General features: G+C 36.7%; 1 protein-coding gene and 2 long non-coding RNA genes across 4 annotated transcripts; 2 read left to right on the top strand and 1 right to left on the bottom strand.

Annotated features, from left to right (window-relative positions):
- Nucleotides 1-4,080: 4,080 nt before the first annotated feature.
- On the top strand, nucleotides 4,081-11,327 carry LOC125188328 (putative wall-associated receptor kinase-like 11). 2 transcript variants are annotated; one of them, XM_048085106.1, is made up of 6 exons: nucleotides 4,081-4,589; nucleotides 5,334-5,723; nucleotides 7,401-7,901; nucleotides 8,279-8,662; nucleotides 9,566-9,742; nucleotides 9,935-11,327. In XM_048085106.1, exons 3-6 carry the CDS (start codon nucleotides 7,610-7,612, stop codon nucleotides 11,134-11,136), a joined length of 2,055 nt encoding a protein of 684 aa, XP_047941063.1. In that variant the 5' UTR covers nucleotides 4,081-4,589; nucleotides 5,334-5,723; nucleotides 7,401-7,609; the 3' UTR covers nucleotides 11,137-11,327. The 2 variants fall into 2 exon arrangements, with proteins under 2 accessions (XP_047941063.1, XP_047941064.1); XM_048085107.1 differs by having other exon boundaries at nucleotides 8,456-8,662.
- A 5,556-nt stretch (nucleotides 11,328-16,883) lies between these two features.
- LOC125188330 lies at nucleotides 16,884-19,586 on the bottom strand. Its single transcript, XR_007170728.1, has 3 exons — nucleotides 19,467-19,586; nucleotides 17,662-17,726; nucleotides 16,884-17,136 (listed from the first exon to the last, which is right to left on the bottom strand). It is a non-coding gene; the product is annotated as an uncharacterized LOC125188330 (long non-coding RNA).
- On the top strand, nucleotides 19,467-20,291 carry LOC125188329. Its single transcript, XR_007170727.1, has 2 exons — nucleotides 19,467-19,585; nucleotides 19,686-20,291. It is a non-coding gene; the product is annotated as an uncharacterized LOC125188329 (long non-coding RNA).
- Nucleotides 20,292-20,557: the final 266 nt, after the last annotated feature.

Below are 20,557 nucleotides of genomic sequence, written 5' to 3' on the forward strand. Positions count from 1 at the left end.
TCCTATCCCAAGTGTGTGTAAAAATATATGAGCTAAGAAGAGTGGAAGACTATCTCCATTGCGCTGCATGCTCTTCTCTATTTATAGGCGTTTTAGTGGGCCCAGCGAGGTATAGATAATAACTTTGTTGCCCTCAGCTGTAGACTTCCTTTATCACGCCAATTTCCTCGTAATTCCTGCTCATTTCGTTCCATTCTCCCGCTAGACCATCTCCTTCATAACTTCCTTGATCTAGCAATTTTCTTCACACACCTGGCTTAGGAAACTTGTTAGACCCAGCAAATTGTAACATTTTTTTGCACATTACCGATGCATGAAATTAGCTTTATCAGAGAGTGAACGTAGAGTTAGATGGATGAACACGTTTTTGTCTCTTTTTTAATTTCCTTTTTCCTATATTCCCCCACATGTTTCCCTCACTGCATCTCAACATTTTTCTTTATTTCCATTTAACTTCTTTTCTTCCTCCTTTTGACCTTTTCCCTATCTCACTATTGACTTTTCTATTCCTTATATCATATTTCCTCCGTTCCTTGATAGTTGAATCATCTTTTCATTTCGGAAAGTTTCTTCACAGTTGAGTCATTTCCATAGATGGTAACTTTTTTTTCTTTCTTACTTTACTCTTTCTTACTTTATTCTTGAATACTTTATTTTCTCTACCTTTTCCTTTCTCTTACTTTTTTATCTATTTATTTAACACACCCAACATTCTTTTCTAAAACTCCATGCCGAAAAATTCCGCCTCAACTATGAAGAAACAGAGGGAGTAAATACTTAGACAGTAAACACGGGATGTGATCAAATGAAAACTCTAAATATTGTACAAACTCAAAACTCTGATCTGGACCATTGAAAAATGTGAACAGATCACAAAAAAACATCAATAGGAAAATATCAACAGAATTTCAACGGTAGTCAATGATTGATATTGTGTTGATAGTGTTGATACTGTGTCGATATTAAAATCTTGAAATTTTACACTGTGTTGATATTGTATTGAAAATGTGTTGAAGCTGTGTTGAGAAGTTTTGAGTTTGTACAATATATAAGTTTGCATTTTATCACCAACCCAGTAGACACGTTATAATTCTAATTCTTATTATATTTTTTTAATTTTGGAGTATTACAAGCTATTATATCTTACTTTATTATTTCATTTTTATCCTACGTAATTCTTTTTAACTCAAACATTATCTTTTCTCCCCTTAATCTTCAAATATCATTTTTAAATCATGTACCCTTGACATGTTTAGTAGGGGTGATAATTCATCTAGGGATGGAAATCCATGAACAAAAGTGTGTTCATGAATTTCCATCCATAGATAAGTTATCATCCCTACCAAACATAGCCTTAAAAGAAATGCAATAACTAGCATAAGACAGTGCGAGCATTAATTACTCCCTCCGTCCCGGCTTAAGCGAGACGTTTCATTTTGGCACAAGAATTTAGGTAGTGGTGTTTAGCGAATTAAATTATTGATAGTAAAGTAAAAGAGAGAGTAAAGTGAGAAAGAGGGAATAAAATAAGAGGGAGGATAAAGTAGGAGAGATGAGAGGATAAAATAGGTGAGAGAAGTGAGGTGATTGTTGCCAAAAAAAGGAAACATTCACTTAGGTTGGGACGTACCAAAAAGGAATATGTGTCACTTAGGCTGGGACAGAAGGAGTATTTAGTACTCTATCTCACCTCAAGTGATTCGTATTTAATTTTGAGTTGTCCCAATTAAAGTGATGCATTCCTTATTATTCCATTCGTCCCTGAAAATTTATCATCTTTCACCTTTACTATTTTTAGCAGTGGACCCCCCACATTTCACTACCTCATTTTCACCCACATTTTATTATAAAATTAATATATAGAAGTAGGACTCGCATGCTACTAATTTTTTCAACCAACATTCTATTACATTTCTTGAAACCCGTGTCGGGTCAAATGGTGACAAACTATTAGGGACGAATGAAGTATTTTTTTGCCAAAAACAAAATTTTTTATTTACAATACTTTATTTCCTCTCCTATTAATTTTCTCTGTCCTTTTCTATTTTATTTCCTTTTTATTTAATAACTCTCTTCGTCCCACTTTAGGAGTCCCGGTTTATCATTTCTGGTTGTCACACTTTAGGAGTTGGAATATTTCATAAATGGTAATAAGCCTCACATTCCACTAACATTTTTCCAATCACTTTTTATTATAAAAACTAGTATATAAAAGTAGGACACATATTCCACTATCTTTTTTCACCAACTTTCATTTACATTTCTTAAAATTCATGCCGAACTCAAATGGAACTCCTAAAGTGGGACCGAGAGAGTACTTAGCAATACTCCCTTTGTCTGCCATAACTTGCCACTAGTTTCCTTTTTGGTTCGTCCGCCAATTCTTGTCAAATTTACCTTTTACGGCTATTTTGGTAATGACACCACATTCCACTAACTAACTTTCACTCACAAATTATTATAAAACTAATACTTTCTTCGTCCCACAAGAATATGCACTATTTTCTTTTTAGTCCGTCCCACAAGAATATACATTTTCTAATTTTAGAAATTTTTTTCTCTCTAATGAGGTGGAACTAATTCTCCACTAATAATACTTTAATTATTTTTCTATTTATATCTCTCTTACTTTATTAATTTTGCATTAAAAGTCGTGTAGAATCTAAGTTCATATTCTTCTGGGAATGAGGGAGTGTATAAAAGTAGGACCACATTTCATTAACTTTTTTAGCTCATTTTTCATTATATTTTTTAAAACTCGTACTGGGTCAAAGTGTGTCAACTAATGGTGGGCGAAAGAAGTACTCCTTTCGTCCCTCTGTAGCTGAGTCCAGTGGCGGACCTACTAAGAGCGATGGGGCCCTATGGAACCCTCAGAAATTTTATACTATATATATATATATTACCCCTTTCACTAAACATCTCGGTAGCACAGTTGGTTTCTTTGTCAGCCTTATTCTTGCGAGAGTATCGAGAGGTGAGAGTTCGATTTCCAGCTGCGGCTGTTTACTTGCTTTCCACTGAGCAGTCCATTTCAAATGATTCTTCTTACCTAAACACTTCATTTTAGATAAATGTCCTTGATCTTTTCTTATTTATATTTGACTAATTTTAAATAAATGTCCTTTATCTTTTCTTATTTATATTTGACTTAGAGTTTGATTCTTAAAAAAAAATTATTTTTTAACTTACTATATTTTCTTTCATTTTACATTAATTTTTATTTTATATTTTATGTGTTTCTATTTATATCAATTTTTTTTATTTTACTTGTTATATTGCTATGATTCTTCTTACTAAACACTCCATTTTAGATAAATGTCCTTATCTTTTCTTATTTCTATTTGACTTGGAGTTTGATTCTTAAAAAAAAATTATTTTTTAACTAAACATTTGAGAGCTCGATTCTTACTATATGAACAATTACTATATTTTCTTTCATTTTACATTGATTTTTATTTTGTATTTTATGTGTTTCTATTTATATCACTTTTTTATTCTACTTGTTATATTGCTAATATTAAGAAATTCAGTTTAAATCTATCTTTTCTTCAATAATCTATTATTATTATTATTATTATTATTTTTTTTTTTTTTAAAAAAAAAAAAAAAAAAAACTCTCTTTATCAACATATTAAGTTGATTTTTTTAACGTTGACGTTGCATCTATTAGCAATCACATTACACATACCTCTAACTTTTATAATTGATTCTCTTAGTCATCGGCGCTAAAAAATACCACAGTACTAGGAATACTGGTTTGGAACCCACATCATAAAATTCCTGCGTCCGCCACTGGCTGAGTCGTATTCTTTTTTGGATTGTCTCACTGTATTTGAGCCATTTCTTTTTTTTTTGCAAAAAATAGTTTATTCTCTGTTCATCTCTGTACCTTTTTCCTTACTACTTTATTCTCCGTTTACCTCCTACGTGAAGACGGAGGAAGGACTCCTTAAAAAGTCGGTGCCTAAGTACTAGTCAAAGTCCTCTCACTCCAAAAGTCAAGTACTGAGAGATATTTTAAGCCAGGCATTTTTCTACTTGTACAATTGAGAGCATTCAATCAACTAACATGATCAATATGAATCCTCTGCAACTAATATCTATTTTCCTACTTCTCTCACCTCTATTTTCAGCCGCTCTACAGGCCAAACCGGGTTGCAAGGATCGGTGTGGAGATTTACTGATTCCATATCCATTCGGAGTCGGCCAAAAATGCAGCCTCAACCCATATTTTAACATTAAATGCGATACATCCACTTACCCTCCAAGAGCTTACCTCTCTATTATGAAGAAAGAAGTGATTGAATTTAATCAAACTTACATTCGCCTCAAAAACCCCTACATGATTTCTGCTTGTTATGATTCGTCCACAGGCAGTCAACATCGTATGAGTGTAAACTTGACGGGAACTCCTTTCTTGTTTTCATCTGTAAACGTGGTCACTGCCATCGGGTGTGATGACATGGTGCTGCTATCTGATGGAAGTTCCTACACTGGTGGCTGCTCGGTGTTTTGCGCGTACAAGAATAATACCGGCGGCATCGGGAATTGCCAATTTAATGGTTGTTGCCATGAAATATTTCCCGGTAATTATCAAGACTACATAAGTTCTTTTCCTTTCTCTAAAAATATAGAGAGAACATGTACATTTCTTTGTGGAAAAATTATAGTAGGAGTGTAAAATTAAGAGTCAGAAAAATAATTGAATTACTCTCTTTTTCCCTACATGTGTTACAATTTTCCATTTTAGGATGCCTCGATTTGTAGTACTGCCTCCATCCCACTCAAGATGTCAATCTCTAATTACTTTACTCCTTCTGAAATTATGTGTCACTCAAGAATATGGACATCTTGAGTAGGATGGAGGGAGTATTTGTTAATGGACACCATATTCCATGAACTATTTTGTTCACATTTTATTACAAAACTAGTCTATAAAAATAGTACTCACATTTTACTTACATTTTATATTAACTTTACTTTACAAATCATAATGAGACACATAATAGAGTATAATTTAAGACTATTTTTCTTTAAATCATGCATGATACAAAATTTTACTTGCTCAGTTCCACATTATTTGTCATTAAAAAATTTTTCCGTTCGTGGCCCAATTAATTAGCATCCTTACTTTTTTACTACTTTTGATAATGAAGTGCACATTCCACTTACGTTTTGTTATAAAATTGATATATAAGACTCAGATTTCACTAATTTTTTTCCACTCACTTTTCAATTTATTTCTTAAAACCCTTTCCAAGTCAACCGGTGCCAATTAATGAGGTACGTATGGAGTATATTCATTTCTAAAATTTGATTTCAACTCACAGGTTTCAACAGTTTTGTATCAGCAGAATTAATTGACTTGAGCAGACAATCACTACGTGAAAAGCTTTTCCCATGTAGCTATGCCTTCATCCAAGAGGAGGAGGAAGATCAAGATGAAACTAAAACCGTATTTTCATATCCTTTGTACTACCTGAATAACTTAACAGCATTGCTAAATGATAATTGGGCATCAGCATCAAGGCCACCAGTAGTGCGCTTGGACTGGGTTGCTGGTACCGGGAACTGCAGCCGAGCTAAGACTTCCGTAACTTATGCATGTCGAGATGACAAGAGTTTTTGTATTGATTATGATGATTACAGTGAGAGAGGATAGACATGTCGCTGCGTTCAAGGCTACGACGGAAATCCTTACTTACCGGGTGGATGCCAAAGTTTGTTTCTTTTCTCCCTACTTCTATTTATTTTCCAATTATAAATGCACAATTTTACAGTAGGTTAATAAGGTTTGGGGTGCGTTATATTGCTAACTATTTAAATTGCTAACTCTGCTAACTCATCAATATAGTGTATTAAAAATGTCAACACGGTGACATCAAAATGTCAACACGGTGACATTAATATCCACACATTATATTGAAGTCCAACAAAATTATGTGTTGACATTTTTAATGCACTGAGTCAACAAGTTAGCAACTTACAAAAGTTAACAATTGATCACACCCCAGGTTAATAAATACTCCTTCCGTCCCGCTTTAGGAGTCCCGGTTGATCAATTTTGAGCGTCCCGCTTTAGGAGTCCCAGTTAAGATAAATTAATAAAAAATGCCTACAAAGTGTTAAAAGTGGGTCCCAACATCCACTACAACTAATAAAAAAGTGTTAAAAGTGGGTCACAACATCCATTATAACATTTATATATTGGACGCTCAATTAAAAGTGGATCCCAACATCCACTACAATATTTATTTATTACACACTCATACACTTTTTTCTTAAAACATGTGCCCGACTCAACCGGGACTCCTAAAGCGGGACGGAGGGAGTACTAGATTTTGAGAAACAAAGATCATAATTTATATGTATCCGTAAAGGTGTAAAAAGAGAAAAAAAAAATGTATTCGAATCCAAAGCTTGTTAACTAGATAGTTCAATCACAAGCTGTGCTTTACGAACTGAATTTTTCACTTTGGGAACATCCAAATCATGAAAACATTATGGCTCCGTTCGGTACCACGGAATTGGAATTGGAATTGGAATTGGAATTAGAATTGAGCCTTCAATTCCAAATCCGATATTTGGTATCACAAGATATCTGGATTTGGAACTGAATTACAATTTTAATTCCTCTCAATTTGAATTCCACATCAAAAGTAAAAAATTAAAATTCAAAATAGTTGAAAAATGATACTTGCACACGCTACTTAAATAGAGCATGCGCGCACACACACAATCAGAGACATACATGTACAAAATTTACACAGTCACACACATACATATACAAAGTTACACACAAATGCACACACATACATACACATAGTCATACACGCACACTCACACCCACACACACTCACACACATTCGCGCGCGCACACACAGTCACACACTCACACACATTCGCATACACACACACAGTTACACACTTAATCACCCAGTCACACATAATTGCACACACAGTCACACACACTCATACACACAGTTACACACATAAACACACACTAGTTAAACACACGCTGTCACACACACATAGTAGAATTCAATTCAATTTCCTATCATTTTTACACTGTCATACACACAGTAGAATTCAATTTCCTATCATATTTACCAAACAAAGTATTTGGATTTTTAAATTCAATTTAGTAAATTGTAATTTCAATTCAATTCCAATTGTGTGTACCGAACGGACCATGTGTGTATTTTGTTAAGAGAGGGGTTCCGTATTCAATCTAGGTGGATCTCCTACCTCAACTAAACAAGAAAGGAGGCCTAAATTAATAATTTTTAGATTTAGTTTATGTTAATGTATACTACTCCATCCGTCCCCGCCTAAGTGAGACGTTTCATTTTCGCACTTGTTACGCTAACATGTCTCATCTACTTTGCTTTATCCAGCAATTTCTAGTTCAATTGCCAAAGTTGGATGCTTAGATCAATGTGGGGAAGTATCGATTCCATTTCCATTTGGTGTGGGCCTAAATTGCTACTTGGAGCCAGCTTTCGAAGTTGTTTGCAACACGACCACCAACCCTGCTAAACCCTTCCTCCGTAACTTAAATACTGAAATCGTCGAGCTGAACTCATCAAAAATTGTGGTCAACTATATGTACGTAGCTTCAACTTGCTACAATGGAGTTGGAATTACCAAGCCAGAGGAGCGAAGATTGACAATTGACTTGTTGAAAACGCAATATAGCCTATCAGATGAAAAGTGGATCAGCGCCATTGGCTGCGAGGATATGGTTGTCGCGGTTATTGGATCAGACAAACAAAGTATTATTCGCAGCAGCTGTGCAACGATGTGCCCCGGTAGTTGGATTGACAGGGGTGTGATTGGAGCACAATGCAATTATGGAACTACATCTTTTGGTTGTTGTAGAGTACCAATTCCAAGAGGTAACGTTCAATTAATGTTTTAATTAACCTGCTCATACGCTACATATGCAAAACAATGAACATTCTCTATAAAATAAATTTACTACTCATTCCGTCCGTGAAAAGTCCACTTTGCTTTTTGGTAAATAAACCCCACTTTCCACTAACACTTTACAGGCACATTCTATTATAAAATTAATATATAAATGTGCGACCCTCATTCCACTAACTTTTTCTACTCACGTTTTTTCACATTTCTTAAAACTTGTCCCAAGCCAAACTTGAACAATATTTCATGGACGGAGGGAGTAGGGAGGGAGTAGTAGTAAAAAAAATCACTTGGAAAATGTTCAAGTTATAAGCAGGCAGATAGTTATGTGTGTTGGATCATTTGCAAGGTACGAGTTACCTTGAAGCAAATTTGACCGATCTTTTTGGACGACGGACATATAGCAATGTTGCATGCAGCTATGCCTTTGTTCGATACATTAAAGAAATAGATGCAGATCGTCATTCTCCTACCAGTGCTTATATTACATATTGGTTTATGGATAACTCAACGGGGATAACACCAGATAATAATCTGTTAACGAAAAAACCGAGCATGGCATTGGATTGGAGGATTGGAACCGTGAATTGCAAAGAAGCACGGCAGGATCCGGCTAAGTACGCATGTCGAAATAACACTGATTGTGTTGATTTTGATTCTACGCATGGAGGGTACCTCTGCAATTGCTCCAAAGGATACAAAGGCAATCCTTATCTCAATCCAGGGTGTCAAGGTTTATAATCTAATCTTTTGCCTTGTTATGCTTAAGAATTACTCCTCTCATCCGCCATTAAACGTCACATTTTTCCTTATTTGTCATTAAATGTCTCATTTCATTTTTATCATTTTGACAAATGGACCTCACATTCCACTAACTCACTTCACTTATGTTTTATTGTAAAACCGATATAAAATAGTAGGACCCACCACCTTCCACTAACTTTTTCTACCACTTTTTATTACAAAGTCAAACAAATTCTTAAAACTCGTGTCAATAAAAAAATGAGACTTCTATTAGCGGACGGAGGGAGTGTAAGGATTTATTTGGAAACTGGCCCATATATACATACTCCTTCCGTCCGCAGATAATTATCTCATTTTTTCTTTTCTGTCCGTGAATAATCGTCTCATTTATCTTTTACTGCATTTGGTAAATAGATTCATACTAATTTCTTTTATTCACATTTTAGTATAAATTTAATACTCCCTCCGTCCTTGAAAAGTATGAATATTTTTTTAGCCCGTCTCTGAAAAGTATGAACTTTCTAATTTTGGAAACTCTTTTCTCTCTAATAAGGTGTGCCTCATTCACCCCGAATAATATTTAAAAGCTTTTTCTTTCTATCTCTCTTACTTTTTCAATTATGCATTAAACTTGTGTCATTTTACTATTTTGGTATGTTACAAGTTAATTTAGTCATTTATTTTTTTAGCAAAAAGTAATCATTTAATTTTCTTTTTCTCTATTCTATCTTCTATCTCTGTTATTTATTCTCTATTACTTTATTCACTAACCATTTAAGACACAATTATTAAATTCCATGCCGAAAAGATGCGCCTTTATTAACAAAGAACAGAGGGAGTATGAAATTAGAACTAGTGATCAATCGGCTGATATTGCACATGTTTCGAGCAGATATTGATGAATGCATTGATAATACGACTAATACATGCGTCTCAACTTCCACTTGCAAAAATGAGCTTGGTACGTTTCACTGCTCATGTCCAAAAGGGTATATCGGTGATGGGAAGAAAAACGGCACAGGTTGCATTCAGAAACCGCCATCCAAAACCAAGATGATTATCTTGACAGGTAACAAAATAATGTTTTGTCTCTCATATCAACCCATTTAATATATTTTTCTCTTAACATTATGTCATAAATATTAGTATATTAACTCCTTAATAAGAGTATATTGTACACTATCATATATGCAGATCATGAGTATCACTTAGTTGTGAAGTTTTTTTTATTTTATTTTCTCACGAGTATGTTTTCATGTAGGTATAGGCTCTGGATTGGGGTTTTCGCTTCTAATCTCTGTGTTCTTTTGGTTGCAAAAAGTGTTCCAGAAAAGAAGAGAAAAAATGAGAAAAGAAAAATTCTTCAAACGAAATGGTGGTCTTCTCTTGCGACAACAGACTAATGAAGGAGAATTTGGAAAAACAAAAGTTCTTCCCGCAAAGGAGTTGGAGGTAGCTACGGATCACTTTAATGAAAATAGAATTATTGGACAAGGTGGGCAAGGCACTGTCTACAAAGGAATGTTATATGATGGTATGATTGTTGCGATAAAAAAATCGAAATTGGTTGAGGAGAATCAATTGGAACAGTTTATAAATGAGGTAGTGATATTATCGCAGATAAATCACAGGAATGTAGTCAAACTACTAGGGTGTTGTTTGGAGACTGAGGTCCCTCTACTTGTTTACGAATTCATGCCAAATGGGACACTTTTCGATCTACTTCATGGTTCGAGCAATGAATTTCCATGTACATGGAACATACGTTTAAAAATGGCAGCAGATATAGCTGGGGCACTAGCTTACTTACATTATGCAGCTTCCGTGCCTATATATCACAGGGACATCAAGTCTAGTAATATCCTTCTGGATGAAAAGTATGTTGTCAGAGTATCTGATTTCGGAACTTCAAGGTCAGTTTCAACAAATCAGACTCACCTAACTACTCTGGTTAAAGGGACCTTTGGATATTTAGATCCAGAGTACTTTCAATCAAGTCAATTCACAGAAAAGAGCGATGTTTATAGTTTCGGGGTAGTTCTTGTCGAGCTTCTCACAGGGCAAAGGCCAATATCTCTTGATAAAACAGAAGAGGAAAGAGGCTTAGCGACACGGTTCCTTGCATGCATGGAAGGAAAATGCGTGGACACAATTTTAGATCCTCAAGTTCGGGAGAATGGAAGAGAGGATGAGGTGACTCTAGTTGCTGAGCTTGCACAGAGATGTTTGAACTTGAAAGGGAGAATGAGACCAACGATGCAAGAAGTTGCTACTGAACTGGAAAGTTTAAAGATGTGTGGTATGTCGAGTGGTGTTAATGTTAAATCAGAAGATGTGAGATCTTTCAACGATATGCCCACGATGATTTCGGACATTGAATACACATGGCCTATGAGTTATAAAAATGCTTCAACATCATTATTAGACACACTTCCTTTAGTGTTATTCGAAAGTGCTCCATAATACAGAACTGTTTATGGTAGACTTAAACTCGTAGCGCTCTCTGTGTACTCCTTTTATGAGTTGTGGACTTTTTAGATTTGTAGTTTTGTACCCTAGGTAATTAGTTACTGATTTTCGTTACTTTGTTAAATTGCAGTTTACGACCTGATGAATTAAATTAAATGATGATTCGTACTTGACATTTTGTTATATTTCCGCTCCCGGTTTAAGTTTTATTTTTGTAATGTAAGTATTCGAATTGAACATAAATTTGAACCATCATGGAGTGGTTAAACATGAAATGTTTAAAAAGCACAACATAATTCAGCCAGTCCCTGTCATGCTTATCGAACTTGCATAGAATGAATTCAAACCAAAAATACCTGACCATGTAAGTTAGGTACGTATGCATGTTAAGAATTCAGCCTGTTCGCGCCTTGCATGTGTTCCGCATTTTAGAGTATATAGTGAACTAAATTCGTGTTCTTAAGTTATGCGGATTAGTTATACTTTGATCATTTCTCTTTTACTGTAATTAGATACAATAGATAAAAGAATTGAAAACGTCCCTATACAAAAATATTTTAAATTCTAAAACATGCATAGAGTGTTAGAGATGATGGTGAAGTGAAGAATGGTCTTGAAAGAGATGAAGGCACGTTGCCTGGTGAGCTGGCACATGTTGAAGCGGGACCACCGAGTGCACGAGATAATAATGTTATCAACCGCACTGGAGTGAAGCTTGAAGAATATGCCGTTAACTGTACGGAGCTGGACCAGATGAGGACGTGGAAGGATGTGTTGATAGCTGGTTCAGTGAAGAAGGATTAATTAAGTTTCAGTTGTGATTAGCATAAGATTAGAGAAAGATTCTAGATTGTTCTTAGTTGCAGTATAAGTATGCAGAGTCTGTTTTCTGAGTTCTTCAACAAAAATGAAACAGGGTTATGCTATTTTGAGTATTCAATACAAATCATCTTTCTCTTTCATTATGGTTCTTGTTGTTTTCTTTCATAGAGTAGTTTAAACTTTTCAAAATTTGTGTATATTTTAAATTCTAAAACATGCATATAGTAGTTCGACTCAGGCTGTTTCTTTTGATAGAGATTTAGGCAAATGTTTTAAAAATAAATGACTTGGGCTGAAATCGTAATTAATTAGTTGTTGGGCTGAAATTAAAACAAGAATGGGAAAATTATTTAGTTGTTGGGTTTTTTCCTAATTAATTCGCGAGCACGGTATATAGTCGCCTAATTATTCTTTTTCCTAGAATAATTAATTCAAGAAAAAATAAATTGCGGAACCTGATACAACACTGTCTTGGTATGATGGATGGAATGGTGGAATGAAATGTGATTCCTACTTTCATTCTATTCAATTGTTTGGTGTTATGGAATGAATGAGTGAATGGATGAAAATGCAAAGGAAATCCAAGGAAATTGACATTTCATTCATATCTTCATTCCATTCCAACTTTCATTCCATTCCACCCTCATTCCATTCCATTGTACCAAGCATGCCTTAACCGTTCAACGATTGATAATGGTTGTTGCGAGGCCGAAATCTCTCGTAGTAAGTTGATTATTTATGTCATTTTCGCAAATACTCGTATGTGAAATGTTGTCCACTTTTGGTTGTTTAAATCGTTGCAAAAGTGAAAGGAGAAATGGTTGAAGAGAATTAAATTCTTCAAACGAAGCAGTGGGCTCTGCAACAACAAACAATTGAAGGTGTGCTTTGAAAAACAAAAGTTTCCCCACAAAAGAGTTGGAGATAGCTACAGATCACTTTAACGAAAATCAAATTCTTGGGCAGGGAGACCAAGGCATGGTCTACAAAGGAATTGTTGGGGTGTTATTTGGAGACTGAGGTTCCTTTGCTTGTCTATGAATTCATGCCAAACGAGACATTTTGGTCTTATTCATGATCCCAATAATGAATTTCCATTTTCATGGAACATGCTTTTGAAAATCGCAGCAAATATGCTGGGGTGCTTGCATAGTTACACTATGCATCTTCCGTACCTATCTATCGCAGAGACATGCATCAAGTCTAGTAATATCCTTCTAGACGAGAAATATGTTGTCAAAGAATCCGATTTTGGAACTTCGAGCTCAATTGCAACAGATTAGACTCACTTAACCACTTTAGTCAAAGGGACATTTGGATATTTAGATCCCGAGTATTTCCAATCGAGTCAATTCACAGAAAGAGTGGTGTGTATAGTTTTGGAGACAAAGGGCGATATCATTGGACAAAACGGATAATGATAGAAGCCTAGCAACACGATTTCTTACTTGCATGGAGGAAAACTGCCTAGACACAATTTTAGATCCTCAAATTTTGGAGCAGGGTATAAAGGAAGAGATGATTCTAGTTGCGAGTCTTGTGCAAAGAAGTTTGAATTTGAAGGGGAAAATGAGACCAACTATGAAAGAAGTGGCTACCGAATTGGAAAGTTTTAGGCTGTCCCAAAATATTGTCAAAGATGAATTTGAAGAAGTGAAAGTTTTTGAAGGTAGACCTATGATGATTTCAGACAATGAATACTCTTGGGAAACTAGCTACAAAAGTCCCCCCCGGATCGTCTTCAGCCATACATCCCTTAATGTTCACAACTGAGTCAAATTCTATGGTATGATGGTATCTGGTTTTTAAATTATAGTCTTTCCAGGGAGTTTATTTAATAGTGCAGAGGTGAGTAAACTTATTAATATCTCAACTTCGTGTATTTGTTACTGATTTTGTATTACATTGCGCTGTTAATTGTTTATGAGTAAATGTTGGATGCAATTTACAACTTGAATTTAATTTATTTATCACTGATTACTCCCTCCATTCCACAAAGATTGTCCGGGCACGGGTTTTAAGAAATGTAATGAAAAGTGAGTTGAAAAAATTAGTGAAATGTGAGTCCTACTTTTTTATATTAGTTTTGTAATAAAATGTGAGTATTGAATGAGTTAGTGGAATATGAGGTCCACTACCAAAAATGTTAAAAAGTGAAATGAGACAAACTTTGTAGGACGGACCGAAATGGAAAAATGAGACAATCTTTGTGAGACGGGGGGAGTATTAAAATGATGGAAACATATACTCCCTCCGTCCCTTAAAATTTGGTACCATTTGGCCCGGCACAAGTTTTAAGAAATGTAATATAAAGTGGGATGAAAAAGTTGGTGGCATGTGGGTCCTACTTTTATATATTAATTTTAAAATAAAATGTGAGTAGGAATGAGTTAGTGGAATATGGGGTCCACTACCAAAAATGATAAAAGTGAAAGATGACAAATTTTAAGCGACGGATGAAAAAGGAAATAGGTGACAAATTTTCAGTGACGGAGGGAGCAATATATGTTTAGGTCTTGTACATATCAGATCACATTACATTTACATTTTGAAACATATATATATCCAGTCACTAACTTTTAGAGGATGTTGGTTCGCATAGATTAAAAACGCTAATTAAGATACTTTTATCACTAAATTTCAAGGTTATGTTTCACATGAAATTGAATTAAGATATGAATAGCTCACTAAATTATCTAATGAATAATAGGGCCACAATCTTCTTTGTTTAATGAATTACTAAGTGTATTTTAGTTAATTCTTATAATTAGTTTAGTAATCAAAACCATTCTACCAAAATACTTTTACATTTCTAGATTCGAACAAGTATTTCCTTATTCCTATAGATGCCGTTGAGAGAAGTGGCCTAGTTCTAAGACGCGGGAGTAAACAAACTTCCCCAATTCATACGAATATGTTAGGAGCACAATATACTAGCACTTAATGTAGTCGAATTAATGATATGATAATAAGAAGCGATAATAGAAAATATCAACAATAAGATTTTATGTAGAAAATTCTCTTCAGCATGAAGGGATAAAAACCACGAAACTCGGGTCTACCAAATCCACGGAGATAATACAACCAAGAAGTATAATATGATAAGTAGTTCTTAATCACACAACGAATGCACTAGATAATAAACAAAAATTCAAAATAGATGAAACAAACATCTCAAGAAAGAAACTACAGTCCACCCTTGTTCGCCGCCTTCAAGATATAGACCAAATGGGAGAACTCATCCCAAATGACTAGCCTCTTAGGAGAGAGAGCCTATTTAGTCTATATCCCCACGCCAGTTGTTCTCACAACAGATGTGCGAATTGATTCCGTAATATTCGACCCTCCTTTAAGGGCCAACACCCTCATTTGTCACAAACATGTTGGTCAGGGTTGGTTCTTTGCCAGGCTACCACTTCGTGAGCCACCACTCCGAGTTCTCGATCATCACGACCACGTTGGTCACGACGGATTCTTCGCCCGGCCACCACTCCGTGGGTCACCACTCCGAGTGGGCCAAACTTACTCGTTGGTCACGACGTGTTCGTTGCCCGACCACCACTCCTAGCAGTTTGGTTCTCAATGAAACCACCAATTGATACAGAACAAACGGGAGAACTCATCTCCAAAGACTAGCTTGCTAGGAGAGAGACCCTATTTAATCTATATACCCCACACCAAATGTGGAAATTGAGTCCGTAACACTTGGCTACTCTTGCCCTTTTCATGTCATCCCACTATTCACGAAATCTGATGAGGAAATACCCCTCTCTAGTATGATTTTTCCCTTCACAGTGCAAGCATATTAGACGTCTCTTGTCCTCATCGGTCTGTTTATTCCATGGCATGTTGATAGCACCTGGTGTGGCCGGAACAACCTGTCCAAAGCTGCAGTCCGGAGCCGACGCTTGAGTTTGGTATGTGTCTTGTGGAGCCTCCTGCTCCAATTCAAGAGATTTGATCATCGGTGGACTCTCGTCGTACTCTCCTGTAAGCTATACGAACCGACAGTAATGGATCTCGTCGGATGATATCTTTTTTACCGCTTCGCATTTTTCATCTAACGCTGTCAAGAATTGGTACAATCTTTATAATTGTACAATCTTGTTGTACTTCTCTATCTAAGATGGATACTCCATTGGGTTGGTTCTCTTCGATCGATTGAAATCTAATGAGTTTGAAGCTTGTTCCACAATGCTTCCAGAGGCATACTGTCCTGCTTGATGGCATTCATTTGTATGTGCCAGTCATACATCTGTAAGGGATCGGTGTCGCTTCCTTACACTCGTATTATGAGCCTCATTCATGAGATCCCTCTCAATATTATTGATAATCCAATTGAAGACTCAATGGTCTCCTTGCTGGAATGGTTGGTACGTCGGGTTAGTTTTGGGAGGGGTTCAAACACTCCATCTATGTGAGAAGTTAGTCCATTTCCGCCTATCGCCCTGTCCCTGAGATTGGCCCACAGTGGGTAATTCTCCCCATCGAGTTTTTCCTTGACCGTGTTTCACCCACTGATTCGGGGTGACGAGTCTTGGTTGATGGGGAAGGTTTGCTTCTTATTGAACCAAGGCTCTGTTGCAGTAACTCCGCGAATTGAGTGGTGAGTTATTCTAGGTACATCGGTTGTTTTGTAGTTTTAGTGTTTGAGGTTGGTGTTTTGGTTGCAAATGCTATGAGTTTGACATTTTTCCAGTATTTGTAGGTTGCAATTGGTCGGGTGATACACTTTTTATTAGCACTAAAAATACTTACAAGTATACAAGGTAGATCTAGACATCTATTATAGTTAAAGGTCAGTTACAGGATATCAAACTGTCACGACCGCACTTTGCTAAGGATAGCGAAAGCGGGTAAATCGCGACTAATAAAAGGATTTAAAGGAATTAGGAAGAAATGGAAATGGAACTTGCACATTGAAAAGTCAAACAATATCATAAGATAGGATCCAAGTATTCGATTACAAGGATTTAAATGACAAATAGCATTTCATCAAAATGAATCAGAGTTTCGATGTTGAGAGTTTACTATATTCTCTCTTAACAAGCTGCAGCGGAAAAAGTCCAAATAACGACGTCGCGTATGAAGACACGAAGCGTCGAGAGATCCACACTTATTTACTTAAGTAGCATCGACTCTGATCAGCACACCTCCGCCCCATTGCTTAATCTGCACATTTATAAATACATGCAGGGCTGAGTACAGGAGTACTCAGTGGACACATACCGAAAACAAACGTACAATATATATAGTTGTCATCCATCCACAGTATCACACGGGGGTTTTTCTTAAAAGGCCCGAGCATACTAAATTCTTTGTGTGAGCTAAAAGTTCGATTGATCAATCTAAGTTCTTTTGGATCCTCGCCTTATCTGAGAATCGTGTACCGTGAAGGTGGCCACCTTCAGCGGACACATCGCCGGCCAACAACTGATGGCTCACGGCTCGCGTGCACGTTATTCCGAACAGGATTTGCGGTCCTATTGGGAACCGAATTCGTTAAACTCGGGCTGGCATCGCCAAAACCCGCAGGCATCTAGCCCCAGCAGATAGGCCTCAAAACAAACATTTTATGGCATGACAACAACTTTAAAATAATCACTGCTTCATTTTGAGAAAAGATGATTTTTCATAATTTCACAAGTATTTGCTTTATATCCACATTATAGTGCTGGATATTAAAAGAAAGCCCACCTGATACGCTTATCTCCAAATAACAACTCTCGTGTTGGCCTCACTTTGCCCTCGAGCAAAATATCCTTTGAAATTAAATAGCGTAACACGCTAATTAGTACTTGAAATATTTCTCTTGAGAAAACAATGCATGCATCCTATTGGATAGCACCTATATCTTAGTCTCGGCTCATAGGATTTCTAATCCTACCTTGGGCTTCACTACTTTATAAGGTTTGATTTTTCTTTTTACTAATTTCAGGGATATTCTATTTTCTCGAAAATAGACACTTGGGTGTTTATTTAATAAAGTATAGATTCATGGAAAATCCCTCTCTAAATTCTTTCTTTGAATTTTCTTAAGGCCGCCCATTCGCTTCTCCAACTTCAATATTTTCCATCTTCGAAACTTAGTAAATTATTCGGGAATTAATCATTTGAGCTCCAACTCAATCCTTAAATTAATTCCAATCCATTCTAAGAAATTCTTGGCCCAATTATTTAATCTTGGTTCATGCTCCATTCTCCTTTAAAACATCTCGGCCCACTTCCAATTAGTTGCAACAGTCCAACAAGCAAAACTCTTGGCCCACTATTACTTAAATTCCCTTGAGTCCATTTCCACAATTAAACAAGTCCATTCATCATGGTAATTTATTTCCATCCAAACTTAATTGATTCTCGGCCCAATCTAACCAATCTCTTGGTCCAATAATTGATTTCCTCACCACACTTCTCTAGGCCCATCTCCTTAAATTTTGACGGCAAAAAAAAATATTAATGACTAGTCCAACTTGAGGTAATTGAAACTTCTCGATTGACTAAGGTTATTCCATCTTTTTAGTCCAAAATTCATACTTATTCTCGCCCCCTAAAATAATTGGCCCACTTTCTTAATAGCTCTTCTGAGTCCATCTTATTTCACTTTGAAAGAAAATACTAAGGCCCAAACCAATTAATTAAGTGGCCCAACATAATTAGTCCACCAAGGACCACATACACCTCCATCGGTCAACTCCCTCTCTTCCACAATCCATTTTCTCCATATTCTCTCTTCTTTTCTTGGCGAGATCGCCACTCCCGACGGTCTCTCGCCGGTCGCCGGTTCCCTTCGCCTCCGGACAGACCCGCCGGGGTCCCACTCAGCCGTTCCTCCAGCTCTCGTCTACAATTTTCCCTCAATCTCATTCATGCTTTCTACACTTCGAAATCCCCAAATTAGGGATTCAGCGCAGCGGCAGCTCCTCCCTCAAACCCCGCCGCCGCCGTCGTCCTACACGCTGCCGGGGAGATCCTCGCCTTCGGAGCTGCTGCGTCGCTGCCCCGTCGAGCTGGCGTCCAGCGGCTGTCCTTGCCACCGTCGCTGCTCCCTTCCGCTCGCCTCCTCCGTCGAGCCTCTTTGTTGAGCTCATGCCCCGCCGGCCTGCTCCACCCCCGTGAGCGCACAACCGAAGCTGCCCGCCACCGAGGAGCCCGCGCGGTGGCCTTTCGAGGCTCCGTCGTCAACCGTTCGTCGCCGGAAAGCCCGCCGGTCTCAGCCTAAAGCTAAGTTCTTTACTCTTTGTTATCTAGTTCAATTGATTCTTGCCGGCAGCAACGTTACTATCATTTGTTTGGGGATTCTGGTGCTTGACTTTTAATATTGTAAGACCTATTGCAGTGATCTGTATCTCTTGATAATAGCTTAAGTTCTTAGTGTTCTTGATGGTAATGCTACTGATCTTTCCCAAGTTTGATTTCTAAGTTCTCATCTAGAGCTTGCTATGTTGCTTAACTCATGTGGATGCTAATCTGCTAAAATGATGTTGAGGAGTGATGGAGTTTACCTTAGTTATCGGCTCCTCTTGACTGCCGAAACTCCGCAGCTTGATGCCGAGTCCTACTCTCCCTCTTGCTGCTCCTTCTCAAATTTTGGGGGTGGTTTAAGGGTGAAGGAACTTGTGTGGTATGGCTCTATATATAGCCACAACTCTTGGCTTGTTGGAGAAGATACCAAATTCCCTTTTGAGCTAATTGTTCATCTCTCTTTTTGAATCTTGATAAAGGCTTCCTTGCCTTCTTGGTGAAAGTCTTGGAAGGTGTTATGCTTGGTGATCAAGTCCCTTAATTAACCATGTGGTGGGAAAGGATTTTTCACTCTTTAGGTCAAGGGGATGACTCACCATTCTTTATCCAATTGTCATTACATCCACTTTTGGAATATTTGAGATATCTTATTCCTTGTCTCCTTGCAAACACTCTTGCAAGATCTTTAATTGGCTCCTTACCACTTTCTTGAATAACACTTATCCCTTGGTTTTTGTTGAAGAAGAAATCTAACTATTTTTGGGAATTTCCTTGGCAGGTTGAGGGACAACTCATGCTATCTCTAGGAGGCTACTAATTGACCTCTTGGCATGGAGTGGGAATCAAGAATCGAGATGTGTGTAGAGAGGATCCTCAATGAAGATTTAGCAAATCCCTACTTTTGTTTCTTTACTTCATTTAGCTTTCTTAGGAAAATTTCTTTCGTAAAGTAGCTATATCTTCTCTACTTGTTCCAACACCAATATCCATGTAATCTTTTTCATGAAAGGTAGTTCTCCTATATTGTAAGGTATACCTCCAACCTTTCTTCTTTTGAATAAATTCCAATAACACTTGCACGCCTATTTATGTGAAATTCTTGTCATTCTCCTTTCTCTTCCTCCAACCATTGAAGTTTATAAACTTGAAATTCCTTAACTTTAATTCCATATGGTATAAGAACCAAACATAACTTAATTTCTTTACTCAATATAAAAATCAACTCAACATGAGCAACATAGATTCAATCATCTCTTCGTCCAAATTTTTTTTTTATACTCCAAAAATCTATGCACGAAAACTCGGGGTGTTACACAAACACATGAAATAAAATTGCAACTGGCTATCATAT

Source organism: Salvia hispanica, chromosome 5, assembly GCF_023119035.1.
Source record: "Salvia hispanica cultivar TCC Black 2014 chromosome 5, UniMelb_Shisp_WGS_1.0, whole genome shotgun sequence".
NCBI lineage: Eukaryota > Viridiplantae > Streptophyta > Magnoliopsida > Lamiales > Lamiaceae > Salvia > Salvia hispanica.